Genomic DNA, 23,170 nt, shown 5'->3' with positions numbered 1-23,170 from the left:
AGCGTTTCACAATGTAAATGTATGCATTACTTATGAGGCACGACACTTAACTCTGGCTATTTACACATTCCTGACCAGAGTTGTTTATAATATTGTCTCGTCTTCAGACTGACTTTTCACAAAGTGAGCTAGGTAGGTTAGTCATACAGCATACATGGACAAGCGTAGCCCTAGATTTAATAAGATCAAGCATTAACTGGTGATAGCAGACACCCACATAGCAGATGATTTGGCGTGTCGGAGGTGGAACTGCGTTGGTGAGCAGCTGCTCTTGCGATCATTGTCACTAAGCCACAGGCGTTAGAAGTTCAGAACGAGAAAGTGTAGAATATATAGAAATAATTATGCTCAAATTGAAAAATCATTAAAGAAAATAATGAAGATTTCTATCATCTTAATCGAGATGTCCCACCTTCACACTGTCAAAAATAAAACGCTTGGCTAAAGCGGATCTGATTGAACCGAGCCCATAGTCTTTAGAGCTCACATTGCGTCAAACCTTAGTCTGTTTTTCTTATTAGTTTGCTTTTTGTTGTCAGGGTGTTTATTTAGATTTTGAAGTGGAACTGTTGACTGTGCATGCAGTCAGATTCACTGCAAGTGTTGACACCTTACTTAGTCATAGAAAGGACCCTGTGAAAGAAGAGTGTACGAACCATCCACATACTTTGAAGCTTTGGTCATAATTCAATGATCAATTGGTGTCCTGATGTGATGATTGACATTTTAGTCATTGAGTAGTCGTGAGTTCATACATTCTCAGGCTTTTTTCGTACTGGTCCCCCGTGGGAATCAAATCCACAACCATGGGGTTGCAAGCGCCTTGCTCTCCCAACTGAGCCACACGGGACCCTTGGTGCAGGACGACAGAACTAATTACTTTCAGTGACACTTTATTTGGCTAGTCCCCTAAAGATGATCCATAGATGCTCGCACTATCAGCAAACTATCAACTGCAACTCTGTTGATATGCAACTGCTTGCCAGGGTTACAGTTAGGTTTAAGGTTAGGGAAAGGGTTAAGATCAGGGTAAGAGTTAGGGTTAAGTTTAGGTTAAGGGTTAAGGTTAGGGTTTGTAGTAGTTAGTTAGTTGAACACTTACTGAACATCTATAAACCATCTATTTGGGATTAGTCAAATAAATGTAATTAATTCAGGAAAAAAATACCTGAGTTTCTCCTAGCCCTGTACGTATATGACCCATGTGCCATCTCCCTCTGCCCCCCTCGCTCCCTCAGCGGTTGTGCCCCCCACCCAGCGGCCAGAGACGGTGTGCCAGCGTTGGCGGGCCAGCCTGGTGGACCACTACGGGGGCCTGCCCGGGCCCAACCACTACCTGCCCCAGTGCGACCCCCAGGGGCAGTTCAACCCCATCCAGTGCTACGGCGACAGCAGCTACTGTTGGTGTGTGGACCGGGACGGCCGCGAGGTGGCCGGGACGCGCTCGCACGATGTGGTCAAGCCTGCCTGTGAGTGACGTTACTGATGCTGCTGGTCATCTTTTCACATTTTGAAGTTTGTACTGTAGGATTAAATGTTGAATGCTAATCTGTGACATGTATCTTAAACTGTATAAACATTTGTTGATGTTAACTTGAGGTTTGGGAGGAACATTTGAATTATGATAATGTGAGGTATCATTTAGTTAATTAGTTGTCTACACAGGTAGGTTCAGTAACAATGTCTAATACAGTATATCTGTTAGTGTTTTATCCGGACTTTCTTCCTTCTTCTCACCCACCCCCTACAGGTGTCCCCACTGTAGCCCCTCCCACCATGCACCCTCTGCCTCGCCCTGATGTGACCCCGCCCCCCTCAGGCACCTCCCTCCTGTATGCCCAGGGACAGCAGATTGGGGCACTGCCTCTCAATGGCACACTCATGGACTCGGAGCGCTCATCTACACTATTGGCTCTGCATGTAAGGAAGAATACTAGGCTACTCCATGCTAGTCCTTACAAGAGCTTAATGTAGAGTTTGTACTATTGAACAGCTAGGAATATCTCATTGTATGTCAACCATTCACAATTTCTTAGTGTTCTTTCTAGGCATTGTGTGAAGTTCACGGCACTCACCACTGTATTTGTAGATCCATATAGTTTTGTGTCACGTGTTCTGATCGTGGCTAAGGTACAAACTGTGTTGAACTGGTAGACTGTAAGTGTGAGTGTAAAATGTATGTGTCTCTCCACAGGGCTCCATTGTGGTGGGCATCGACTATGACTGCAGGGAGAAGAAGGTGTACTGGACCGACCTGGCAGGCAGGACCATCAACAGAGCCAGACTGGAGCCTGGGGCCGAGCCTGAGACTCTCATCAACACAGGTACACTTACAACAGGGTTGCCATTATGACAATGTGGCACCAAACATTTTACATTATTATTTAGGCTAATAATATAACTCAATCACTGTTCGTAAAAAAGACTGTTCAATGCATGGCTGCGTATAGCGTAGAGGCCTGGGCTATAGGCTGTATCTGATATGTTTCTTCTTTCGTTGCACGAGAAAAACACATTTCGTGCAATTCTACTTTGTATGACTGGAGACATTAGCAGAATCTTTTTTAACATGAAAAATTAGAGAGATCAATAAAAGCGTCTGCCCTTCCTATGAGAAGGGGAGACACAAATAGAATACGTGCCAATAAGATGCTATTAGGCCTACTGTTGTTCGCTCAATTAAGGTGAGAATTTTGATAACTAAAAGACAGATTCATCTTTTCATTGTCTTTACAGCAATAGTTTGGAAAGCAAAATGGCTATGTTTTTCTGCAATTTAATTTTGAAATATTGCTTTATGCCTGGCTGGGCCTCTCTACTTTTCACTGACATTCGCAACTCAACAATAATCTATTAGGTATTTGCTACGCTCGCTCACTGTCTAAATTGTGCACGCTGCCTTTTCTTCCGACTGTAGGTAATGCAATTTAAAACAATCCCAAACTTTTTTTAAGGCTAATGATGCTCTGTGGCCAAAATCATGCTTTAGTAGCCTATTTTGAATTATTTGATTTATTTCTGTTTAGACAGGAGTAGGCTAATTAGGCTATATCATTTTGGCAATTGAATTCAGTTTACTTAGGGAAAGCTTAGCTTCCCCTAGTCTTATAAACACACTGCCTATGAGCCTATGTCAATCTACTATCCCCTAAATTTACCTATTATATTGGTCAGCTTGTCGAGAAAGAAATAGCCAAAACAGACTCTGGGGCATTTGTGGGGCGATAGGATCCCAAATTCATACAACCAGTAGGCCTAGGCTACATAATTATTATTTTTTAAAGCTATGAATCTGATGCAACAGATCAGAACGTTTAGCTTAAAATGTTGATAAACTATTTTGTAACATTATTAGCGCAGCAATGCACACAAGGCAGTAGGCAATGCTCAAATGTGCATTTGGCTAACGGACAATGAAACAGGCAATAAAAGCGCCGTCTGAAATGTTTTGCTAAAAGGCTCTGTATGCTGTGTGCTTGTGATAAGGTAGTACATAACGAATATACACATGCAGCAATTTAATTCCATAGGCCGATAAGCATGCATGTACATCAACTGGTATTTCCATCTATGAATAGGCTAAAAAGCAGCGTTTTTCTATTTTCTTTCTGACAATTGGCCATTGCCAATTTTATTTATCAGCTTTTTTTTTTTTTTTTTTTTTATACTCCCAAAAGCCGACTATTACCGAATAATGGAAACACTGACTCACACCCACTGGTAACACAGACAACAAGGGCATATCACACAGCCAGCACAGATAACACACACTCTGCAACCAGAGTTACCGCAGTCACCTTCACAGATAACTGACAACTACATTTACATTTCAGGTATTTACTACAGTATGTTCCACTGAATAACCTTTATGACTGTCCATTGTCCGTAGGTCTAACCAGTCCAGAGGGCTTGGCGGTGGACGTGGTGCGCAGAGCCATGTTCTGGGTGGATAGCACGCCGGACAAGATCGAACGTGCTAACCTGGACGGCAGCGGGAGACAGACTCTCTTCGACACTGACATGGTCAACCCCCGTGCTATCATAGTGGACTCTTCCACTGGGTAAGGTTGAGGTTTAAAGTGGGTCATGTAAAAATCTCTCACAGTGGTGTGTACATTAACACAAAAATACATAATGTAATAAAGAAAGCGTACTTGCACATTAATATGCGCTCCCAATAGTTTAGGTGTTACAGTATATTAGTCAAGTCAGCACATCTACTATTCTCACTTTTTTACTCTAGAATAAAACATAACTTTTTGAGAACATACAGTAAATGTACCGGTTGGTTTTCTACATAGCAGTGACTATCGGCCATGGCTGTCTTATGTTCCGAGTTCAGTTACTGCGCCACTGTTTTCACAACATCACAACATCTCTGACCAAAAGGAGACTTTTCCGAAAGTCATAAACTGTTCCGTGGAAAGGCGTTTGACGAGCTAGGGTGACTGGAAGAAATCAAATCAGAACTGGAGGTGGATTGTTTAACTCCCACACTAATCTAAGTTTGCATCCCAAATGGCACCCTATTCTCTATATATTGCACTACTGTTGTTTCGGGTCCTTGTGAAAAGTAGTGCACTATGTAGGGAATAGGGAGCAATTTGGGACACTGACTCACGTTAGTGAGACAAGGACGGCCTCGGGAGACCCTAAGGTCAAGGATCACAGGTTTTTCTGGGTAATCTCACTCTGACCTCATCAGCTCCAAAACCCAGCCTCACTAAGATATCTCTTCTGAGGCAAGAAGTGTACTGCAGGTGGTCCCTTAGGAGCAGGCTACCCTACCCTGTCAGATCCAGGTTGTGTGCGTGTGCCTTTAAGTGAGTGTATGTCTTTACCTTAGTGTGTGTTTTTTGTTGTTGACATCTATGAGTGTGTGTGTGTGTGTGTGTGTGTGTGTATGCTTTTGCATCAGCATGTGTGTGTTTCATTTGAGTTGGCGCATTTCCCTTCTCCTTTAATTAATAGCCACGTTAATTAGGCTTAATTTCCTGTGGCCCGGCTGTCTTCCTGTGATGTGCTTACTAACAATACACTCTCTGCACATCAACAGTCACTGGGGCTGCTTCCCAAATGGCACCCTATTTCCCAATAGTGTACTACTTTTGACCAGGTTCCATAGGGCTCCACATATTAGGTATACTCAGTGTATACCCCCCTTTTGCCCTCAGAAATGCTTCAATTCATTAGGGCATGGACTCTACAAGGTAGGTGTCGAAAGTGTTCCACAGGGATGCTGGCCGATGTTGACTCGAAATCTTCCCACAGTTGTGTCAATAGTCTGGATGTCCTTTGGGTGGTGGACCATTCTTGATATACATGGGAAACTGTTGAGTGTGAAAAACCCAGCAGCATTGCAGTTCTTGACACAAACCAGTGAGCCTTGCACCTATTCTCATACCATGTTCAAAGGCACTTCAATCTTTTGTCTTGCCCATTCATCTTCTGAATGGCACACATACACAATCCATGTCTCAATTGTCTCGAGGCGTAAATATCCTTCTTTAACCTGTATCCACCCCTTCATCTACACTGATTTGAAGTGGATTTAACAAGTGACATCAATAAGGGATCATAGCTTTCACCTGGTCAGTTTATGTCATGGAAAGAACAGGTATCCTTAATGTTTTGTACACTCAGTGTATAGGGAATAGGGTGCCATTGCGGACGTACCCTGAGGTTGACAGCGGATGGAGACAACCAATGAAGGAGAAGGCAAAAGAGGGATAGAAAGAGACAGATTGAAGCAGAGACAGAAACAGGGAAATAGAGAGGGAGGTAGATAAATTAGTTGAGATAGGAACTGAAGGGAAAAATCAAGATATCTAAACTGGCCCTGTCTCTCCCAATCTCTTTCTCTATCGCAATTCAATTCTAAATGCTTTATTAGCACGATGAAAGTATACACTATATATACAGAAGTATGTGGATTCCCTTAGTGGATTTGATGATTTCAATCACGCCCGTTGTTTACACAGCCAACAATCTCCATAGACAAATATTGGCAATAGAATGGCCTTACTGAAGAGCTCAGTGACTTTCCTAGGATGCCACCTTTCCAACAAGTCAGTTCGTCAAATTTCTGCCCTGATAGAGCTGCCACAGTCAACTATAAGTACTATTATTGTGAAGTGTAAATGTCTAGGAGCAACAATGGCTCAGCCGCGAAGTGGTAGCCCACACAAGCTCACAGAACGGGACAGCCGAATGCTAAAGCGCGTAGCACGTAAAAATTGTCTGTCCTCGGTTGCAACGTTCACTACCGAGTTCCAGGCTGTCTTTGGAAGCAACGTTAGCACAATAACTGTTCGTCAGGAACTTTATGAAATGGGTTTCCATGGCCGAGCAGCCGCACACAAGCCTAAGATCACCATGCGCAATGCCAAGTGTCGGCTGGAGTGGTGTAAAACTCGCCGCCATTGGAGTTAGTTCCAGTGAAGGGAAATCTTAACGTTACAGCATACAATGACATTCTAGACGATTCTGTGGTTCCAATTTTGTGGCAACAGTTTGTGGAAGGCCCTTTCCTATTTCAGCATGACAATGCCCCCCCCCCGTGCACAAAGTGAGGCCCATAAGAAATGGTTTATCGAGATTGGCGTGGAAGAACTTGACTGGGCTGCAGAGAGCACTGACCTCAGCCCCATCGAACACCTTTGGGATGAATTGGAATGCCAATTGTGAGCCAAGCCTAATTGCCCAACATCAGTGCCCGACCTCACTAATACTCTTTTGGCTGAATGGAAGCAAGTCCCCGCAGCAATGTTCCAACATTTAGTGGAAAGCCTTTTCAGAAGAGTGGAGCAAATGGGGGACCAACTCCATGTTATTAAAGCTCATGATTTTGGAATGAGATGTTCGGAGAGCAGGTATCCGCATACTTTTGGTACTGTACATAGTTGTATTGCAGGAGGAAAACAGGAGATTGGTCCATAGGGCAAGAGCCTTTCTGGCTCGTACAAGGCTTACTTACTTACTAAATGCCAAAGCAACCACTCTCTCCTTCCCTCTCTCTCTCTCCCCCTCCCTCTCTCCCTCTAAGGAACCACACATTCTGAGCCTGTCTGTCTATCTAAGCCCCACAAGATCAGCAATCAGCACAGCTACAAGTGCACGAGTGTGTGTGTACTGTGTGTGAGTGAGTGAGAAATGGGTTTTGTGTATGTGTATTTAGGATACAGGCTTGTGTGTTTGTGTCGGTTAAATGTATGCGTGTGTTTGCTTGTGTTTGCCATACATTCAATTTGGGTTTATATCTGGTAGAGGAATTGGCTGTGAGTGAGTGCACATGTCTGTCCAGCCTCAGGAATCAAAAAGCACATTAATCATGAAGCCCAATCATGCGAAGCAAAATTACTCTGAAGTCACGTCCAAAGACCTGGCCTTTTCCCAAATACAATGACTTGTGTTCGCTCTGGAGTAACTTAAGCGTTCTATCTTCTTTTATTATTTATACTGAACAAAAATATAAACGCCACATGTAAAGTGTTGGTTGGTCCCATGTTTCATGAACCAAAATAAAATATCCACAAATTTTTCCATTCACAGAAAAAGCTTATTTCTCTCAAATATTGTGCACAATTTTTGCATTTCGGAGAGTTTGCTGCACTGAAAGTAAAGGGGCTGAATAATTTTGCACGCCCAATTTTTCAGTTTTTGATTTGTTAAAAAAGTTCGAAATATCCAATAAATGTCGTTCCACTTCATGATTGTGTCCCACTTGTTGTTGATTCTTCACAAAAAAATACAGTTTTATATCTTTATGTTTGAAGCCTGAAATGTGGCAAAAGGTCGCAAAGTTCAAGGGGGCCGAATACTTTCGCAAGGCACTGTATATACCTATCTAGTTTCATATTCAGTGTGTGCTGGAATTGAACCCACAACATTGATGCGTAGCGGAATTGATTTGGAATCACTCCCTCCCGTGAGACTTGTAACCCCAAATGCCCCCTCAGATCTAGAGGAAGTTAAGACTTGCGTTGGTGAGCGGGTGACCTGGGTTCGATCCCACCAGTTACCCTTGCACACACCATTTATGAACCAAATGAGCCACCATCCACACCGCCATAATTGCCCTTTCTAAGTGCTTTCTAACTGTGTGTTGTCTCTCTAGGACCCTGTACTGGACCGACTGGAACAGGGAGGCCCCGAAAATCGAGAGATCCTCAGTGGATGGCCACAGCAGGAAGGTGCTGGTGAAGGATGGGATTGGCCTGCCCAACGCCTTGACCTTTGACACAGCCACGAAACAGGTGTGCTGGGCGGATGCAGGTAGGAATCTCGTGCCTCCTCTAGGAGCTTGGAGCATATAGAACCACACCTAAGGCATATAACTAGAACCAGCTTACTTTCCCAAATCCTCACTCTCATAAAGAGGGGGAAAAATGCTAAACCGATCCTGGATCATGTTTTTTTTTTTTTTTTTTTTTTTTTTAACTAGGCAAGTCAGTTAAGAACAAATTCTCATTTAGAATGATGGCCTACCCCAGACGACACTGGGCCAATTGTGCACCACCCTATGGGACTCCCAATCACAGTTGGATGTGATACAGCCTGGATTTGAACCAGGGACTCTAGTGACGCCTCTTGCACAGAGATGCAGTGCCTTAGACCGCTGCGAAACTCGGGAGGGCAGGGTTCCAGACATTTTAACCTGGTGGCACCAGCCCATGATTTGGTCGCGCAATAGAAACATTCTGTAATCATTTTATAAAGTCATTATAAATTTCACAATGCTTAATAAGAAGTGTAAGAGACTACTGAGATGGTATTGTTGCTAATAACAAATACATTTCATATATGCTATTGCAAAATAAAAATTCATTTGGTTGTGTTTATGGAAGTTTTTAGGTAGGCCTACTATTAGAATATGAAAAAAATATGTTTTCATTACTTTTGTTACTGTAGGCTATATGTAAAAACGATAAACCACAAAAACACCACAATTCAAGTGTTATACATGTCACAAAGGGCGGCCTAGTGGTTAGAGTGTTGGACTTGAAGTTCAAAACTCCCGAGCTGGCAAGTCTGTCGTTCTGCCCCTGAACAGGCAGTTAACCCACTGTTCCTAGGCCGTCATTGAAAATAAGAATTTGTTCTTAACTGACTTGCCTAGTAAAATAAAAAACAAAGAAATTCATTATTATTTAATTAAGACAGATCTTTAAAACATACAAAACACTAATACATTGTATTATGTTATTAGTCTGTGCTTAGTAGCCTATGCTGCCTCAAGTGCTCACATGTAGAACACATGGAATAACAGCTGTAATATTCTACAAAAAAAAGTGATATTTTGAAATAGAGCCCATACCTTATGGAGGAGAGAGTAATCAAATAACTATGTTTTCCATTTTTATCTGTGGATTAATTGTCAGAGTAGAGAACACAATATTTTGTATCACTCAAAATGGGTCCAAATTCTACAAAGATCATTTTAAAAAAAGGACCACATGTAAAATAACAACCCAATGTTTATCTCCCAGGACAAATTAGCTAGCAACAGCAAGCTGGCTAAGTTACATGTCCCGATTTGAAGCTTCAGCACCATTCTCTCACTCCTTTCTTGCTGCCTTACGCGTCGATCACACCAACAGCTCTATTTGCGCAAAATATTATGCAGCATCATCTGGATATGTGTGCATAAAAAGTTCAACATTCACCTTCTGCTACCATTTCTGTTCAACCTGTCTATGTATACAGTTTGACGCATACGCTCTATAAATCAAACGTATGCACCACACAGAATGCACTGCTGCCTTGCAGTGTTCCATTGGAAATGAATGTACTTCTGGTGTACCCAAATGCACCAACACTGTTGATGTGATCAAGGCATTACATGCATGCTGCTGAGGAGGGCGATAGAGAGGAGTCTTGGGCTACTATTGATTGTGAAGATTGAGGCCTTTTTGATTGAAGTAAAACAAAAAAGTTAGAGTGCCTATAGTGAAATTTGGACAAGTATTAATATTGTATTGAACAAAGATGGAAAGAACGTTGGCGCGGCCAAATGCAGGCACATGCAACTCGCTATTCAGGTAGGATGCAATTTTAGAACGTTATTTATTTTTTCGTATTTACAGTATTTTGTCATTATTATTACTGTATGTCATTGTAGGCATATTTATGAATATATGCAGCGTGTTTTGTTCATTGTATTGACAATTTTGTTGGCTAAATTAAGTTTGATCTGTCTTTTTAATTGTGTGCTCAGTTTAAAATGGATTATAAGTAAGCCAGTTGTAAAATAAATATCGTTAGCCTATTGCTGTCATTTGTTGGGGACGCACTATCCTTTCTTGGTTGCCTAATTGCTGCAATACAGCCTATTCAAAACGTGTGTGACGTTTAAACCAGATAGCAATACACCACTGATAGTTGTTACAGTTGATTTTGGTATTTTAACCTGCTTGTCATGAACTCGTCTGGTGGGGATAGACAAAATCAGCAGACGCACGGCTGGAGCCAGTTTGGTCAGCATGTGAAAGCCGATTTATGGTCAATCTGGCTCTGTATTAGCCGTACAGCATTTGCTGCTATGAGGCCTCTGCGGAAGTCAGGGCATTCATACTTCTTGCGCTTCGCGGAGCAGAACAGAGCTGTTCTCAAGGAAGTGAGTTTGTGTTTATACAGGACCTCCCACGGTCCAACGCCCACCTACCCTCAAGCAATCTTGTCAATGCGGAGCTATACAGAGCCCTCTGCATTGTCACAAAATTTTGGGGGGGGCGATTGAATAATGGACATTTCTCGAGTTTGCATGTTATAGTGGGGATGGGGCCAAGCTGTTTTGGAGCAGAGTCAGAGGTGATACACAGTTCAGATGCATACAGACTGTATACTATGAAAGGGGCTTATACTGTTATCAACCTGATGAAACCTATAAAATCTCTCCCTTTACCATCCCCAATCTCTTATCTTTTCTCTGTGTCCTCCCCTCTTTCCCTCTCACAGGGACCAAGCGTCTGGAGTGCATTGCGTCCGATGGGACGGGTAGAAGGGTGATCCACAGCAACCTGAACTACCCATTCAGTATGGTGTTCTATGCCAACCACTTCTATTTCACAGACTGGAGGAGGTAAGAGAGGAACATATCTGGGTTTAAATAGTCGCAGTTATGTCAAATACTTAAGCTGTGCTTGGAGGTCGATGGGTGCAATGGTTGCATGCAAACCCTGTAAGTAATGTATAAAGTAGTGTTATTTTTAGGTTCAGTGTAATGGTGTGAGTGTTTTTTTTTAACCAATCTTCAACAACACATTGCACAACTGGCAGCAACCAGCTGAATTGCGAATACAATTTACATTTAAAAAAATAGTGTACCAAAACACAAAAGACCAATAAGGTCCAAGCAAGCACAATGAATGAAAGTATCTAGTAATGTTCATCATTAGCTGTTGTCTTGAACAGAGAGGGTGTTGATGTTAAAGCCAGGGAGAAACAGTTAGGGCTCGATTCAATTTGTATTGCTTCAGTGTTGTAAATTGCGTGATTGAAATGTAAAAGTCATTTCAAATTGAGCCGACACAAGCATTTACCGTGAATGCAGTCCCGCAAAATGTTGAAACATTGCCTTTAAATTTCAATCATACTGTAATGCCGAACTTCAATACCACGGATGGAATCTAGCCCTCCATCACAGCTCTTCATTAGGGCACTTTGTTCAAACTTGAATATGCATTTGTTTTTCTGTGGTGTTTGTAGGGACGGAGTCATTGCTCTGAGTCGGGACAGCAGCCAGTTCACAGACGAGTACCTACCTGACCAGAGGTCTCACCTGTACGGCGTCACCATAGCTACCACCCACTGTCTATAAGGTAACAGTGTACATCTTTATAGCGTCGTCCATGTGGTCAACTTTTACATCAAGCTGCCTCATGCTACAGAAACATAATTATGTGGGCTCACACACAAATCTTGACTCATGTTATTGGTGATGTTCCAGGTTGTCTGTTTTGCAGTCGTGCTTGTGCATCTCAGAAGAATGCTATATCATATGAATTGATAGACACTTTCCTCTAAATTGAAATCTGATATTCTGTGCAGCGCCTGCAAACCAATATGGAACACCAGCAATAGCATTCACCGTTGTCAGTGGTTTTACACATCTGGCGGAAATAAATCAGATGAACTGTTCCACTTGAATTGTACTGTATGGCTTATGCCTTTTTGGGTGTCAGGTAAGATAAAAGCTGTCTGTGAAGCCTGAAATGCTTATCTTTTTGCAACTCTGTAGATGAAGTATGGTCCCCAGTGTTAAGGCTCCCTGCTTTCTCACAAGCTTAGTTATGTGACAGTATCAGAGCGGACACCTGCAAAAAGAAAAAAAATTGTAAAATGCCAAATAACAGAAGCATTACAAACAGCCTTGAAACAGAACCTGTCAACTCGGATGTTCCTCAGGGGGTGGGTAGAAGGCACCTGCTGCCAAATCACTCTACTTCAGACCTAGGTGACGAAATTTGACTGGTCTTCTCTTAGACATCAAAGCACTTCAAAGCCATAGAAATCTAGCGGCAAGAGCCCTATGAGATGACAGTCTTGCGTTTGTTGGGAGCACTCTTGAAATGTACAGAGGGGTATTTATGGAGATTTTTTTATTTTAAGACAAGTTTGGAAAGTAATGTTTGTTCTGTGACTGATGTTAGTTTTTTTTTTTTTTTGCTGAGTGTGGGGTAGCCATCAAGGATGTCTGCTATCCTTCCTGTGGCCCTAATATGGTTGTCATCTGTTGCAGGGAGACAATGATAGAGACAATCGTGTTTATGGTGCTATTTTGGCAGGCTTGCCCGTGAGAACCCTTCCGTCGTATACTGCTACAGAGGCGGCGAAAGAAGACTTGCGATGGAGCAAGTATTCCACCAACCACAGCAAATTTACAAAACACCAACTGCGACAACCCCCCCCCTCCCCGCAAAAAAAGTTTTGTACATTTGTTTTATACCTCATTTCTTACTTTCTACTGTATTTTTGTATGTGACTTTTTAAAGAAAGCCAAAGAAAATAGCTTTAAAATAAGATCTTTGAGCCACAAGTCCTGTTATAACTGTCAATGTGTATTGAATGAACACACAGCAATGCAGTATGAGTATTCTGTGAACTAATAAGAATTGTCTTCTCAAATATCTGTTTTACCATATTTTTTTTTAATCCTTTTTATAAGATGTGATATTTATAACAATAAAATGTGATTCAGGACTTAAACAGAAATGGGTCATTTCAGCAAAGAATCTGAGAACTTACCATATCTTTTTTTTTTTTTTTTTTTTTTAAAATCTAAAAATCATTCATTTTCATAAATAAATAAAAAGGCTCCCCCCTACAAAACAAGACAATTTAATTCCAGTCCTCCCAGCTCCTTATCAAAAAGGGGGAGGCGAAAATAGAATAAGAACAGGGTCCTGGGACCATGTATAGTTTGTGTGACTGGTACTGCTTTTCCACAGACTGCGTGTGTTGGGAGTTATAGGGCAGAGGTCAAGGGTTCAGGCAGGCCAGGTCATCTGCCGACCTTGCCCAGGCGGTGGTCTGTCTTGGGGTCTGCGATGATGGCCTGGACAGCTACGATAGCCTCGTTGATCCGGGTCTGCAGGTCTCGCAGCTCCTCAATGTGGAGCAGACGCAGGATCTGAGCCGCCTCGTTCAGGGTAGCGTCTGCAGAGAAAGGAGCAGCACACCGTTTGGAGGCAGTGTTCCAGGACATGAGATTATGCTCAGTCAATGATCAAGGTCACAGTTGAATTCTTGTATGACTGTAGGAACACGTTGACAGGATTAAGGATGCATGCAATCATGCTTTTGTTTTCCCTAGGTTCTAAATGCTGTGTAAAAAAAAAAAAAAAAAAGCCATTTGTAGTGACCCGAATAAAATTCAAAAACTTCCATACATACACTACTGTTCAAAAGCTTGGGGTCACTTAGAAATGTCCTTGTTTGAAAGAAAAACAATTTTTGTCCATCAAATTGATCAGAAATACAGTGTAGGTTCATGTTGTGAATTACTATTGTAGCTGGAAAAAGCAGATTTTAAAAAAAATGGAATATCTACATTTATCAGCACCCATCACTCCTGTTTTCCAATGGCAGGTTGTTAGCTAAAAAGTTGTTTCTGGCCATTTTGAGCCTGTAATCAAACCCACAAATGCTGATGCTCCAGATACTCAACTAGTCTAAAGAAAGACAGTTTTTTTTCTTTAGTCACCAGCTTTCAGCGGTGCTAACGTAATTGGAAAAGGGTTCTGTCATGATCAATTAGCCTTTTAAAATGATAAACTTGGATTAGCTAACACAATGTGCCATTGGAACACAGGACTGATGGTTGCTGATAATGGGCCTCTGTACGCCTATGTAGATAATCCATTCAGGAAATATAAACTCAGCAAAAACAAGAAACATCCTCACTGTCAACTGCATTTGTGTGTCAATATTTGTATGAACATAAAATTCAACAACAGACAAACTGAGCAAGTTCCACAGAGATGTGACTAACAGAAATGGAATATGTCCCTGAACAAAGGGGGGTCAAAATCAAAAGTAACAGTCAGTATCTGATGTGGCCACCAGCTGCTTTAAGTACTGCAGTGCATCTCCTCATGGACTGCACCAGATTTGTCAGTTCTTGCTGTGAGATGTTACCCCACTCTTCCACCAAGGCACCTGCAAGTTCACATACATTTCTGGGGGGGGATGGCCCTAGCCCTCCAACCCAACAGGACCCAGACGTGCCCAATGGGATTGAGATCCGGGCACTTCACTGGCCATGGCAGAACACTGACATTCCGGTCTTGCATGAAATCACACACAGAACGAGCAGTATGGCTGGTGGCATTGTCATGCTGGAGGGTCATGTCAGGATGAGCCCACAGGAAGGGTATCACGAGGGAGGAGGATGTCTTCCCTGTAACGCACAGCGTTGAGATAGCTTGTCGTCATTGCAGGCACAGTCCGATGATGCAGTGACACACCGCCCCAGACCATGACAGAACCTCCACCTCCAAAAATCTAACCCGCTCCAGAGTACAGGCCTCGGTGTAACGCTCATTCCTTCGACAATAAAACACAAATCTGACCATCACCCCTGGTGAGAAAACCGCGACTCGTCAGTGAAGAGCACTTTTTGCCAGTCCTGTCTGCTCCAGAAACAGTGGGTTTGTGCCTGTAGACGACGTTGTTGTCGGTGATATCTGGTGAGGACCTGCCTTACAACAGGCCTACAAGCCCTTAGTCCAGCCTCTCTCAGCACTGATGGAGGGATTGTGCGTTCCTGGTGTAACTCGGGCAGTTGTTACCATCCTGTACCTATCCCGCAGGTGTGATGTTCGATGTACCAATCCTGTGCAGGTGTTATGCGAGGACGATCAGCTGTCCGTCCTGTCTCCCTGTAGCTCTGTCTTAGGCGTCTCACAGTACGGACATTGCAATTTATTTATTGCCCTGGCCACATCTGCTGTCCTCGTACCTCCTTGCAGCATGAAGAATGGCACATTCACACAGATGAGCAGGGACCCTGGGCATCTTTCTTTTGGTGTTTTTCAGAGTCAGTAGAAAGGCCTCTTTAGTGTCTAAGTTTTCATAACTGACTACCATCTGTAAACTGTTAGTGTCTGAACGACCGTTCCACAGGTGCATGTTCATTAATTGTTTATGGTTCATTGAACAAGCATAGGAAACAGTGTTTAAACCCTTTACAATAAAGATATTTAGATTTTTACGAATTATCTTTGAAAGACAGGGTCCTGAAAAATCAGCCGTTTCCAGCAACAAGTTATTTACAACATTAACAATGTCTATACTGTATTTCTGATCAATTTGATCTTTTAATGGAACCCCCAAAAAAGAAAAGAGCATTACTTTCAAAAACAAGGACATTTCTAAGTGATCGAGAACTTTTGAACGGTATTGTACACACCTCTCGGCAAGTACGTACAAATCCTGCACTGACACAGCTTGCTTATGTTGACATGACAGGCCACTTCAAACAGTGGTTCACAGGAAAATGTCACTCGTCTCCACTGACACATTCCCCATGTCGTTTTCTTTGCCCGGATGCATCTCCAACAGATCTGGATCAGATCTCGACTATGTGATGGCCCTAGCAATCCTACTAAGTACTACATCAACAGTAGTCAAGATAAATTCCATTACTATTCTGTCAATCATATCAATAGGACAGAACGGTTTTGCCATGGTGCCCTAGGGGGAAGCCTAGCTGGGCTGTTAGCTCCTGCAAATGTATTGTTCATTTTATGTTGTTTTAGGAAGATAGCGATCACACAAATCTCGTGATCTGAAATCGTATTTTCAATAATAAATCGATTATTAGATTGATTGCACTGCTAGCTTGCTTTACAACTAGCTTTGTCAATGCAGTTTTGATTTGGGGAGCTCATACCGGGGATGTCCTCTTGAGGTGTCGGACAGCTTGGACAGACTGTGTTGAATCGTGTCGCTGTAATGGAAGCCTGCTACATTGGGACTGGGAGACAATTCAGCCTGGAGAACACCACTGGAGATTACTCGGACTGAGGAGGTACGGGATGCGATTCAACTCAGCGAGGGTGGCTAAGCAGTGGAAAGATTTGCAAGGCAAGGCGGAGCCAGGCTACTCCCAAGTGGTCGCAACCAACGTGGTTTGGACAGTGAAGAAAGCTGGCTGGCTAGTTCTGCAAGCTATTCCCAAGGAGAGCAACCACTTATCTGGAGGACTATTCAAATGTGTTATGTTTTGGTCTTTGCAGTATTTCATTATTTGGGCCATGTGATATTTACTGCAATTCAGCTTTTGGCTGTGATTGTGTAACATGTTTGAAGAGGACCACAATGGAAATACGTTTTTTACTTAAATGCATTGTATCCTCATGTTTGTATTGCGTTTTATAATTGTCAAATAAAAATGTGTAGAGACTTATTATAATAATCATCTTGGGCACAACAGGGAATTGACAGCGTAAGTATTTGCAGTTACAGAAGTATTTCAAAATGTCATTTAGGGACTAGTCCCTTTGAGGACTGCCGTTTGAAACGTGTCCGTGTGCATTACTTAAAATACTCGACTGCGAGCACTCACCTCCAGTATCAAAGCCGAGGATGTGTTTGTCCAAGGCCACGGGGAGACCCTTGAGGCAAAAACAGGAAGAGACATCACAGCAATTAGGGGACACAGGAAGTGCCAATATACAGCCGTCCTCTTAAAATAGCGTAGCCACGGAGATGACTTCCAGACCATTGCACACAGGCCTTACCCATCACACTCTGAGGCTCTATGTACAGTGCCTTGCAAAAGTATTCATCCCCCTTGGCGTTATTCCTATTTTGTTGCATTACAACCTGCAATTTAAATTGATTTTTATTTGGATTTCATATAATGGACATACACAAAAAAGTCAAAAATTGGTGAAGTGAAAAAAACTTGTTTAAAAAAAAAATCTAAAAAATAAAACTGAAAAGTGGTGGGTGCATATGTTTTCACCCCCTTTGCTACGAAGCCGCTAAATAAGATCTGGTGCAACCAAATACCTTCAGAAGTCACATAGTTAAATAAAGTCCACCTGTGTGTAATCTAAATATCACATGATCTATCACATAATCTCATATACATACACACACCTGTTCTGAAAGGCCCCAGAGTCTGCAACGCCACTAAGCAAGGGGCACCACCAAGCAAGCGGCACCATGAAGACCAAGGAGCTCTCCAAACAGGTCAGGGACAAAGTTGTGGAGAAGTACAGATCAGGGTTGGGTTATAAAAAAAATCTGAAACTTTGAACATTCCACAGAGCACCATTAAATCCATTATTTAAAAAAATAAATGGAAAGAATATGGCACCACAAACCTGCCAAGAGAGGGCCACCCACCAAAACTCACAGACCGGGCAAGGAGGGCATTAAATCAGAGAGGCAACAAAGAGACCAAAGATAACCCTAAAGGAGCTACAAAGCTCCACAGCGGAGATAGGAGTATCTGTCCACAGGACCACATTAAACTGTACACTCCACAGTGCTGGGCTTTACGGAAGAGTGGCCAGAAAAAAGCCATTGCTTAAGGAAAAAAACAAGCAAACACATTTGGTGTTCACCAAAAGGCATGTGGGAGACTCCCCAAACATATGGAAGAAGGTACTCTTTTTGGCCATCAAGGAAACCCAACACCTCAACACCCCGAGAACTTCATGTTCAATGTTCCCCCCGGCAGGGACTGGAAAAATGGTCAGAATTGAAGGAATGATGGATGGCGCTAAATACAGGGAAATTCTTGAAAAAAACCTGTTTCAGTCTTCCAGATTTGAGACTGGGATGGAGATTCACCTTCCAGCAGGACAATGATCCTAAGCATACTGCTAAAGCAACACTTGAGTGGTTTAAGGGGAAACATTTAAATGTCTTGGAATGGCCTAGTCAAAGCCCAGACCTCAATCCAATTGAGAATCTGTGGTATGACTTAAAGATTGCTATACACCAGCGGAACCCTCCAACTTGAAGGAGCTGGAGCAGTTTTGCCTTGAAGAATGGGCAAAGAATCCCAGTGGCTAGAAGTGACAAGATTAGAGAGACATACCCCAAGAGACTTGCAGCTTTAATTTCTGAAAAAGATGGCTCTACAAAGTATTGACTTTGGGGGGTGAATAGTTTTGCATGCTCAATTTCAGTTTGTCTTTTTTGTTTGTTTCACAATTTTTTATTTTGCATCTTCAAAGTGGTAGGCATGTTATGTAAATCAAATGATACACATTTTTTTTTAATCAATTTCAGGTTGTAAGGCAACAAAATTGGAAAAATGCCAAGGGGTGTGAATACTTTCGCAAGCCACTGTGTCAAGTGTCTCAGCGTAGGAGTGAGTGCCCCCACCCCTGTCCATATAATTTTATTCATTATGATTTAAAAAGGCTAAACTGATCCTAAACCAGTACTTATATGTTTTGTACACTTGAGTGTGCTTGCCTTGTGCAAATGGTCCCAAAAATACAAAACCCGTCCTGTTTGGACCCAGTTCTGAAATATTGTGGGCATTCTTTCAGATCACGTTTTAAAACCTTTTCATTTTGATGATGTCATTTTGATGAGGCCTAAATGTGTAGGCGGGAGGGTGGATCTGCCTCAGTATCTCACCTCTTTAGACTGCCTGGCCTTGGCTATAGCTTCTGGGGTCAGCCTCTCTTGGATAAGGATCCTTATAGCCTGTTGGACAAGTAGAATAACCACACCATTGCTACCAAATCTGCACAGGGTCATCATTTACAACATGGTCATAAGAACTGAGTAACACCCTTTTCACAGTATAGTGCCAATCCAAACTGGCTCTGATATTTTCATTTTACATTGTCCTTTCCAGCAAGGTTCCAGTAACTATGGTGGGTGCGTAACTAGGCCATCACACTACCGCTAGGCACAGCTTGGCTCAGTAGTGTGAAAAGGGCCTTAGTACATTTGTCCCACTTCATAGACATGGTGCTTGATGGCTGCTGGTTCTCACCTTTAGCATGACCAGGTAGTCGTCGTGACGCTGGATCTTCAGCATGTTAGCCAGGCCCATCACGCCAGCCTTAAAATCTGGGTTGTTGCCTTGCGGAGCAAGAAGGGAACACACCCAGTCACCTTAACACTATACATATCTACCCCTACCACTCCAGTATCCCTGCACATTGTGAATATGGTATTCACACTGACCCTGTACATTCAGTAGCTTACTTTCTTGTGTTCTTCTCATTTCTATTCCTTGTGTGTTTGTGTTCTACTTTACTTTATAGTACTACAGATATTGATTACTGCATTGTTGTGAAAGAGTTAATCATTTCACTGTATTTGTGCAAGTGACAATAAAACTTGAAACACTTATTTTCAATACAGCATGGGCCTGTTGACATTCATAATGTCAGCTGGAGTCACAACTGTCCCTGTTGGTTTGATTCTCATCTTGTTTTGCATGGTAATCAAACAAAAGATAACCATATGTAATCACTGGGAATAAACCATCTTCAAGGGAAGTCGAGCCTAAGCAGGCCAGGTAGGTAATAATGAGCATAAAGCAAAGGAATGGTACCTACGCTAGAAGAGTAGCTAGTGAAAGGCACCACATAAACCTGAGGTATCCAATGTTTGTAGTCACCACTGTCAGCCTCTACATTCCCATAGCAGTGGGAGGTTGCTGTGCGCAAAATGATGACTTTATCACAAAACATGAGGGACAGAGGAAGAGGAGTGAAGAGAGGATGAGAGAGATGAGTAGAGGGGTAAGGGGAGAGAGGAGGATAGGCATTTAGAGGAATAGATGAAAGAGTGGTTAAGCTCACTGTCCAGATGGATGAGTGGATCCGAGGGTTTCTCCGCCTTGGTGGCCGTGGCTGGCGGACAGTTCTTGTACTTCTCAACTGGGGAGCCAGTGGGACACACAACATCCAGAAAGTGACCACTTAGTCCATGCCCCCCACTTATTACATACTACTTAACTGCTTTTACAACAAAATACTTGCTTTAATAGTGTGTAAACTCAGTCATTTAACACTCCTGGACACTAACAACAGTGTATGGCAACAGAGGGTGGAACCACAATTAGATTTTCCCTCTAACCACTAGGCAGGCAGTCTAGTGGTTAGAGCGTTGGACTAGTAACCGAAAGGTTGCAAGATCGAATCCCCGAGCTGACAAGGTAAACCCACTGTTCCTAGGCCTTCATTGTAAGTAAGAAGTTGTTCTTAACTGACTTGCCTAGTAAAATAAATGACCCCTTATGGTGGAGCAGTCAAAGTTAGTTGCCACTGTTAATACAATGCTACCATCTAGTGGCTGACATTCAAAGTACCAAATCACACCTAGGAAAATAACACTAGTCCCTTCAATAAATCAAGAGATATAAGGAGTAAATGGATGGTACAGTACCATTGTCTCCATACTCGAACCGAACTGCTAGACCCAGCAACCAGTCCACCGACTCCTGTCTCTCTTGGACACTGAATGGGCAGTTTACATCTTGAAGATACTACGTAGAAAACAGAAAATCAAGCTCATGTTCAGAAGGGAGAAAACTTGTCACAGTGTGCCTTACAGAATATGACCCAGGGTACTTTGAATACAAGATTCCTGAGACCATAACCGTGATACAATCTTCTTCAAAATGGTTTACTCCATCGGAGTGGTGTCGTTACTAGCTCTCACCAGGTAGCTCTTTAATTCAGAGCTTGTGTATTCATCAGCGCTCACCGTAAAACTAAAAAAAGCATTTATTGGACAAATGCACGTAGGTCCCTCCCTGTTTGCTTCCGTTTGGTTCCTATTGAATACACCGCAGGTGAGACATGGCTGACCAATTGTTTTCAAATGCCGCCATTCACATTTCATGAAAAAAAATTGTAGTTTCTCCTTGAGCAGCATGCCTTACCCAGAGGAACCTTACTGTCCAGACTCATCACACTGGGGAACTATTCAAGCCTGGAGACAAAGGTTTCTGATGCAAGCACTGACATGTGCTATGTCTCAAGAGTCTTTCCTCATCCCTCATTTTCCTGGACAGAAAACGGGATGGTAACTTCACAACCCCAATGGAGGTTCTCCAATGAAAAAGAAGGCGTCACAGCTATGGAGACCAGTGATTAGGCCGGTAAATCGGATTGCTTTCAGCATTCTAGGATGATTAGGTCTACAGACTAATCCTGGGGCGTGTTCAGCAGGACGTTTTGGAATGTTCAGATAGAAATATGTCATGTAGAACAAACATTCATGTCTGCTCTATTCATGGGATTTCCATCTGCAACACTTGACACCATTTGGCCTTGGACTGGCTCTATTGTTTTGCCTGTGATGTAAACGGTTAGGGAAGGGGTTGAGAACAGATCCTCCTAGATACGCTCATAAAGTGGAAAAAGAACCCAGTTCAGTAAGGAGACAATTATGAAACATGGAGATACTACGTGAACTTGCACAATAATAAAAAACACAGTTTTCCATCGCAACTGTGTTACAGTGCACCCTACTGAACACAATCCAGGTTGTAATTTCTCAGATGTAATATGAACAGACCTTTGACTGACCCTGCAGCAAGTCTTGCTGCTCACCTGCTCAAAGGACTTGGGCCATTCCGAGCTGGGGATATTTCTCAGGTTGCCCCGGTCTTCAATTTTGTAGTGTCTGATTTTCTGGTCTTCCAGCCACACAATGAAATTCCTGAACTCTGTCTCATCTGTGCAAAGCAGAACATGAAGACAGTGACACAATAACTAGATGCACAAATAGTGGTAATAATAGATTTCCTGTGTTAAATTATAGGCTGTGTTATAACTGGGGAGCCAGTGGGAATAATATGTGTTATGTAATAGGACAGAGATAAAGCACTCACATTTATTTTGAACCGGCAGAAATTCGCATAAGAAAATTCTGTAAAATTCCTAAGACTAGCATAGCTAGTAATATTTTGGCGGCAATATACCAACAAGGAATAGAGAGAGTATCACTTTCAGATGCCACCCATAGCCTAGCTAAAGTTAGCTAATTATCTAACATTACCTAGTTGCGTTCTCCGTCTCCACTGCCTCGCTGGCACTGCTGTTAGTAAACTAGCTATGCTAGTTAGCCAACTATCTGGCTTAGCTAGCTCCCAAAAAGCTAGTTAGCTTTGCAAATGCACAAAACCTGGACCACCTAACAAGACTCACGGGTTAATAATGCTGTATTATTTAACACAGCTAAGATAAACAAAACATGCATACATATTACAGACATGGCTGTATCGAAATGTTTTAGACTAGAGTAACATCAAAAGACGGTACGGTAACAACTAACGTTAGCTAGCTAGATGCTACATATTCTGAGCATGGCCATGGGTGGCTCTGAAAGTGCACGTCATTCACTTGCAGATAGCTTGCTTATCGTGGTTTTGTTATAGCTACCGTTGCAGTCAAATCCAGAGGGGTTATGGTAATCCAACGCTGTCAGTTTTCTTCGAAACATTTTGTCAAGTGGTTCTACCTATAGGTCACAAACAGTGGAACTCCTAACAGACTCACAGAGTTCTTCTGTGGGTTTTATGGCGGACTACAACCCAACAAGGTGTATTGCCGCCACCAACTGGACGGGTTGAAACCAAAATAAGGTAAAAAGAAAATCCCTACATTTGATTTAACCTGGCAAGTCAATTAAGAACAAATTCGTATTTACAAATGACGGCCTACCCCGCCCAAAC

The 23,170-nt window shown here is 42.5% G+C and overlaps 2 protein-coding genes across 5 annotated transcripts in view; one reads left to right on the top strand and one right to left on the bottom strand.

Moving 5' to 3' along the window:
* nid2a (nidogen 2a (osteonidogen)) overlaps positions 1-13,200 on the top strand; it is a 99,823-nt gene extending 86,623 nt beyond the window's left edge. For 2 of the 3 annotated variants that reach the window (XM_024429664.2, XM_024429662.2), the window contains 8 exons: positions 1,239-1,469; positions 1,751-1,920; positions 2,195-2,324; positions 3,890-4,061; positions 8,117-8,274; positions 10,957-11,080; positions 11,707-11,819; positions 12,740-13,200. In XM_024429664.2, the coding sequence (XP_024285432.1) occupies positions 1,239-1,469; positions 1,751-1,920; positions 2,195-2,324; positions 3,890-4,061; positions 8,117-8,274; positions 10,957-11,080; positions 11,707-11,818 (1,097 nt within the window). In that variant the 3' untranslated portion in view covers position 11,819; positions 12,740-13,200. The remainder of the gene's footprint in view (positions 1-1,238; positions 1,470-1,750; positions 1,921-2,194; positions 2,325-3,889; positions 4,062-8,116; positions 8,275-10,956; positions 11,081-11,706; positions 11,820-12,739) is intronic. The other variant, XM_024429663.2, reaches the window with a different exon arrangement.
* Positions 13,128-23,160, bottom strand: LOC112256411 (RNA transcription, translation and transport factor protein). 2 transcript variants are annotated; one of them, XM_042305289.1, is made up of 8 exons: positions 22,878-23,160; positions 22,047-22,171; positions 20,875-20,974; positions 20,289-20,366; positions 19,472-19,560; positions 19,108-19,176; positions 17,069-17,117; positions 13,128-13,656 (listed from the first exon to the last, which is right to left on the bottom strand). In XM_042305289.1, exons 1-8 carry the CDS (start codon positions 22,936-22,938, stop codon positions 13,502-13,504), a joined length of 726 nt encoding a protein of 241 aa, XP_042161223.1. In that variant the 5' UTR covers positions 22,939-23,160; the 3' UTR covers positions 13,128-13,501. The 2 variants fall into 2 exon arrangements, with proteins under 2 accessions (XP_042161223.1, XP_042161222.1); XM_042305288.1 differs by having other exon boundaries at positions 20,289-20,375; positions 22,878-23,159.
* Positions 23,161-23,170: the final 10 nt, after the last annotated feature.

This window comes from Oncorhynchus tshawytscha, linkage group LG24, assembly GCF_018296145.1.
Source record: "Oncorhynchus tshawytscha isolate Ot180627B linkage group LG24, Otsh_v2.0, whole genome shotgun sequence".
Lineage (NCBI taxonomy): Eukaryota > Metazoa > Chordata > Actinopteri > Salmoniformes > Salmonidae > Oncorhynchus > Oncorhynchus tshawytscha.
The sequence above is the reverse complement of the archived record's forward strand: the minus strand, read 5'-3'. Positions and strand labels throughout refer to the sequence as shown.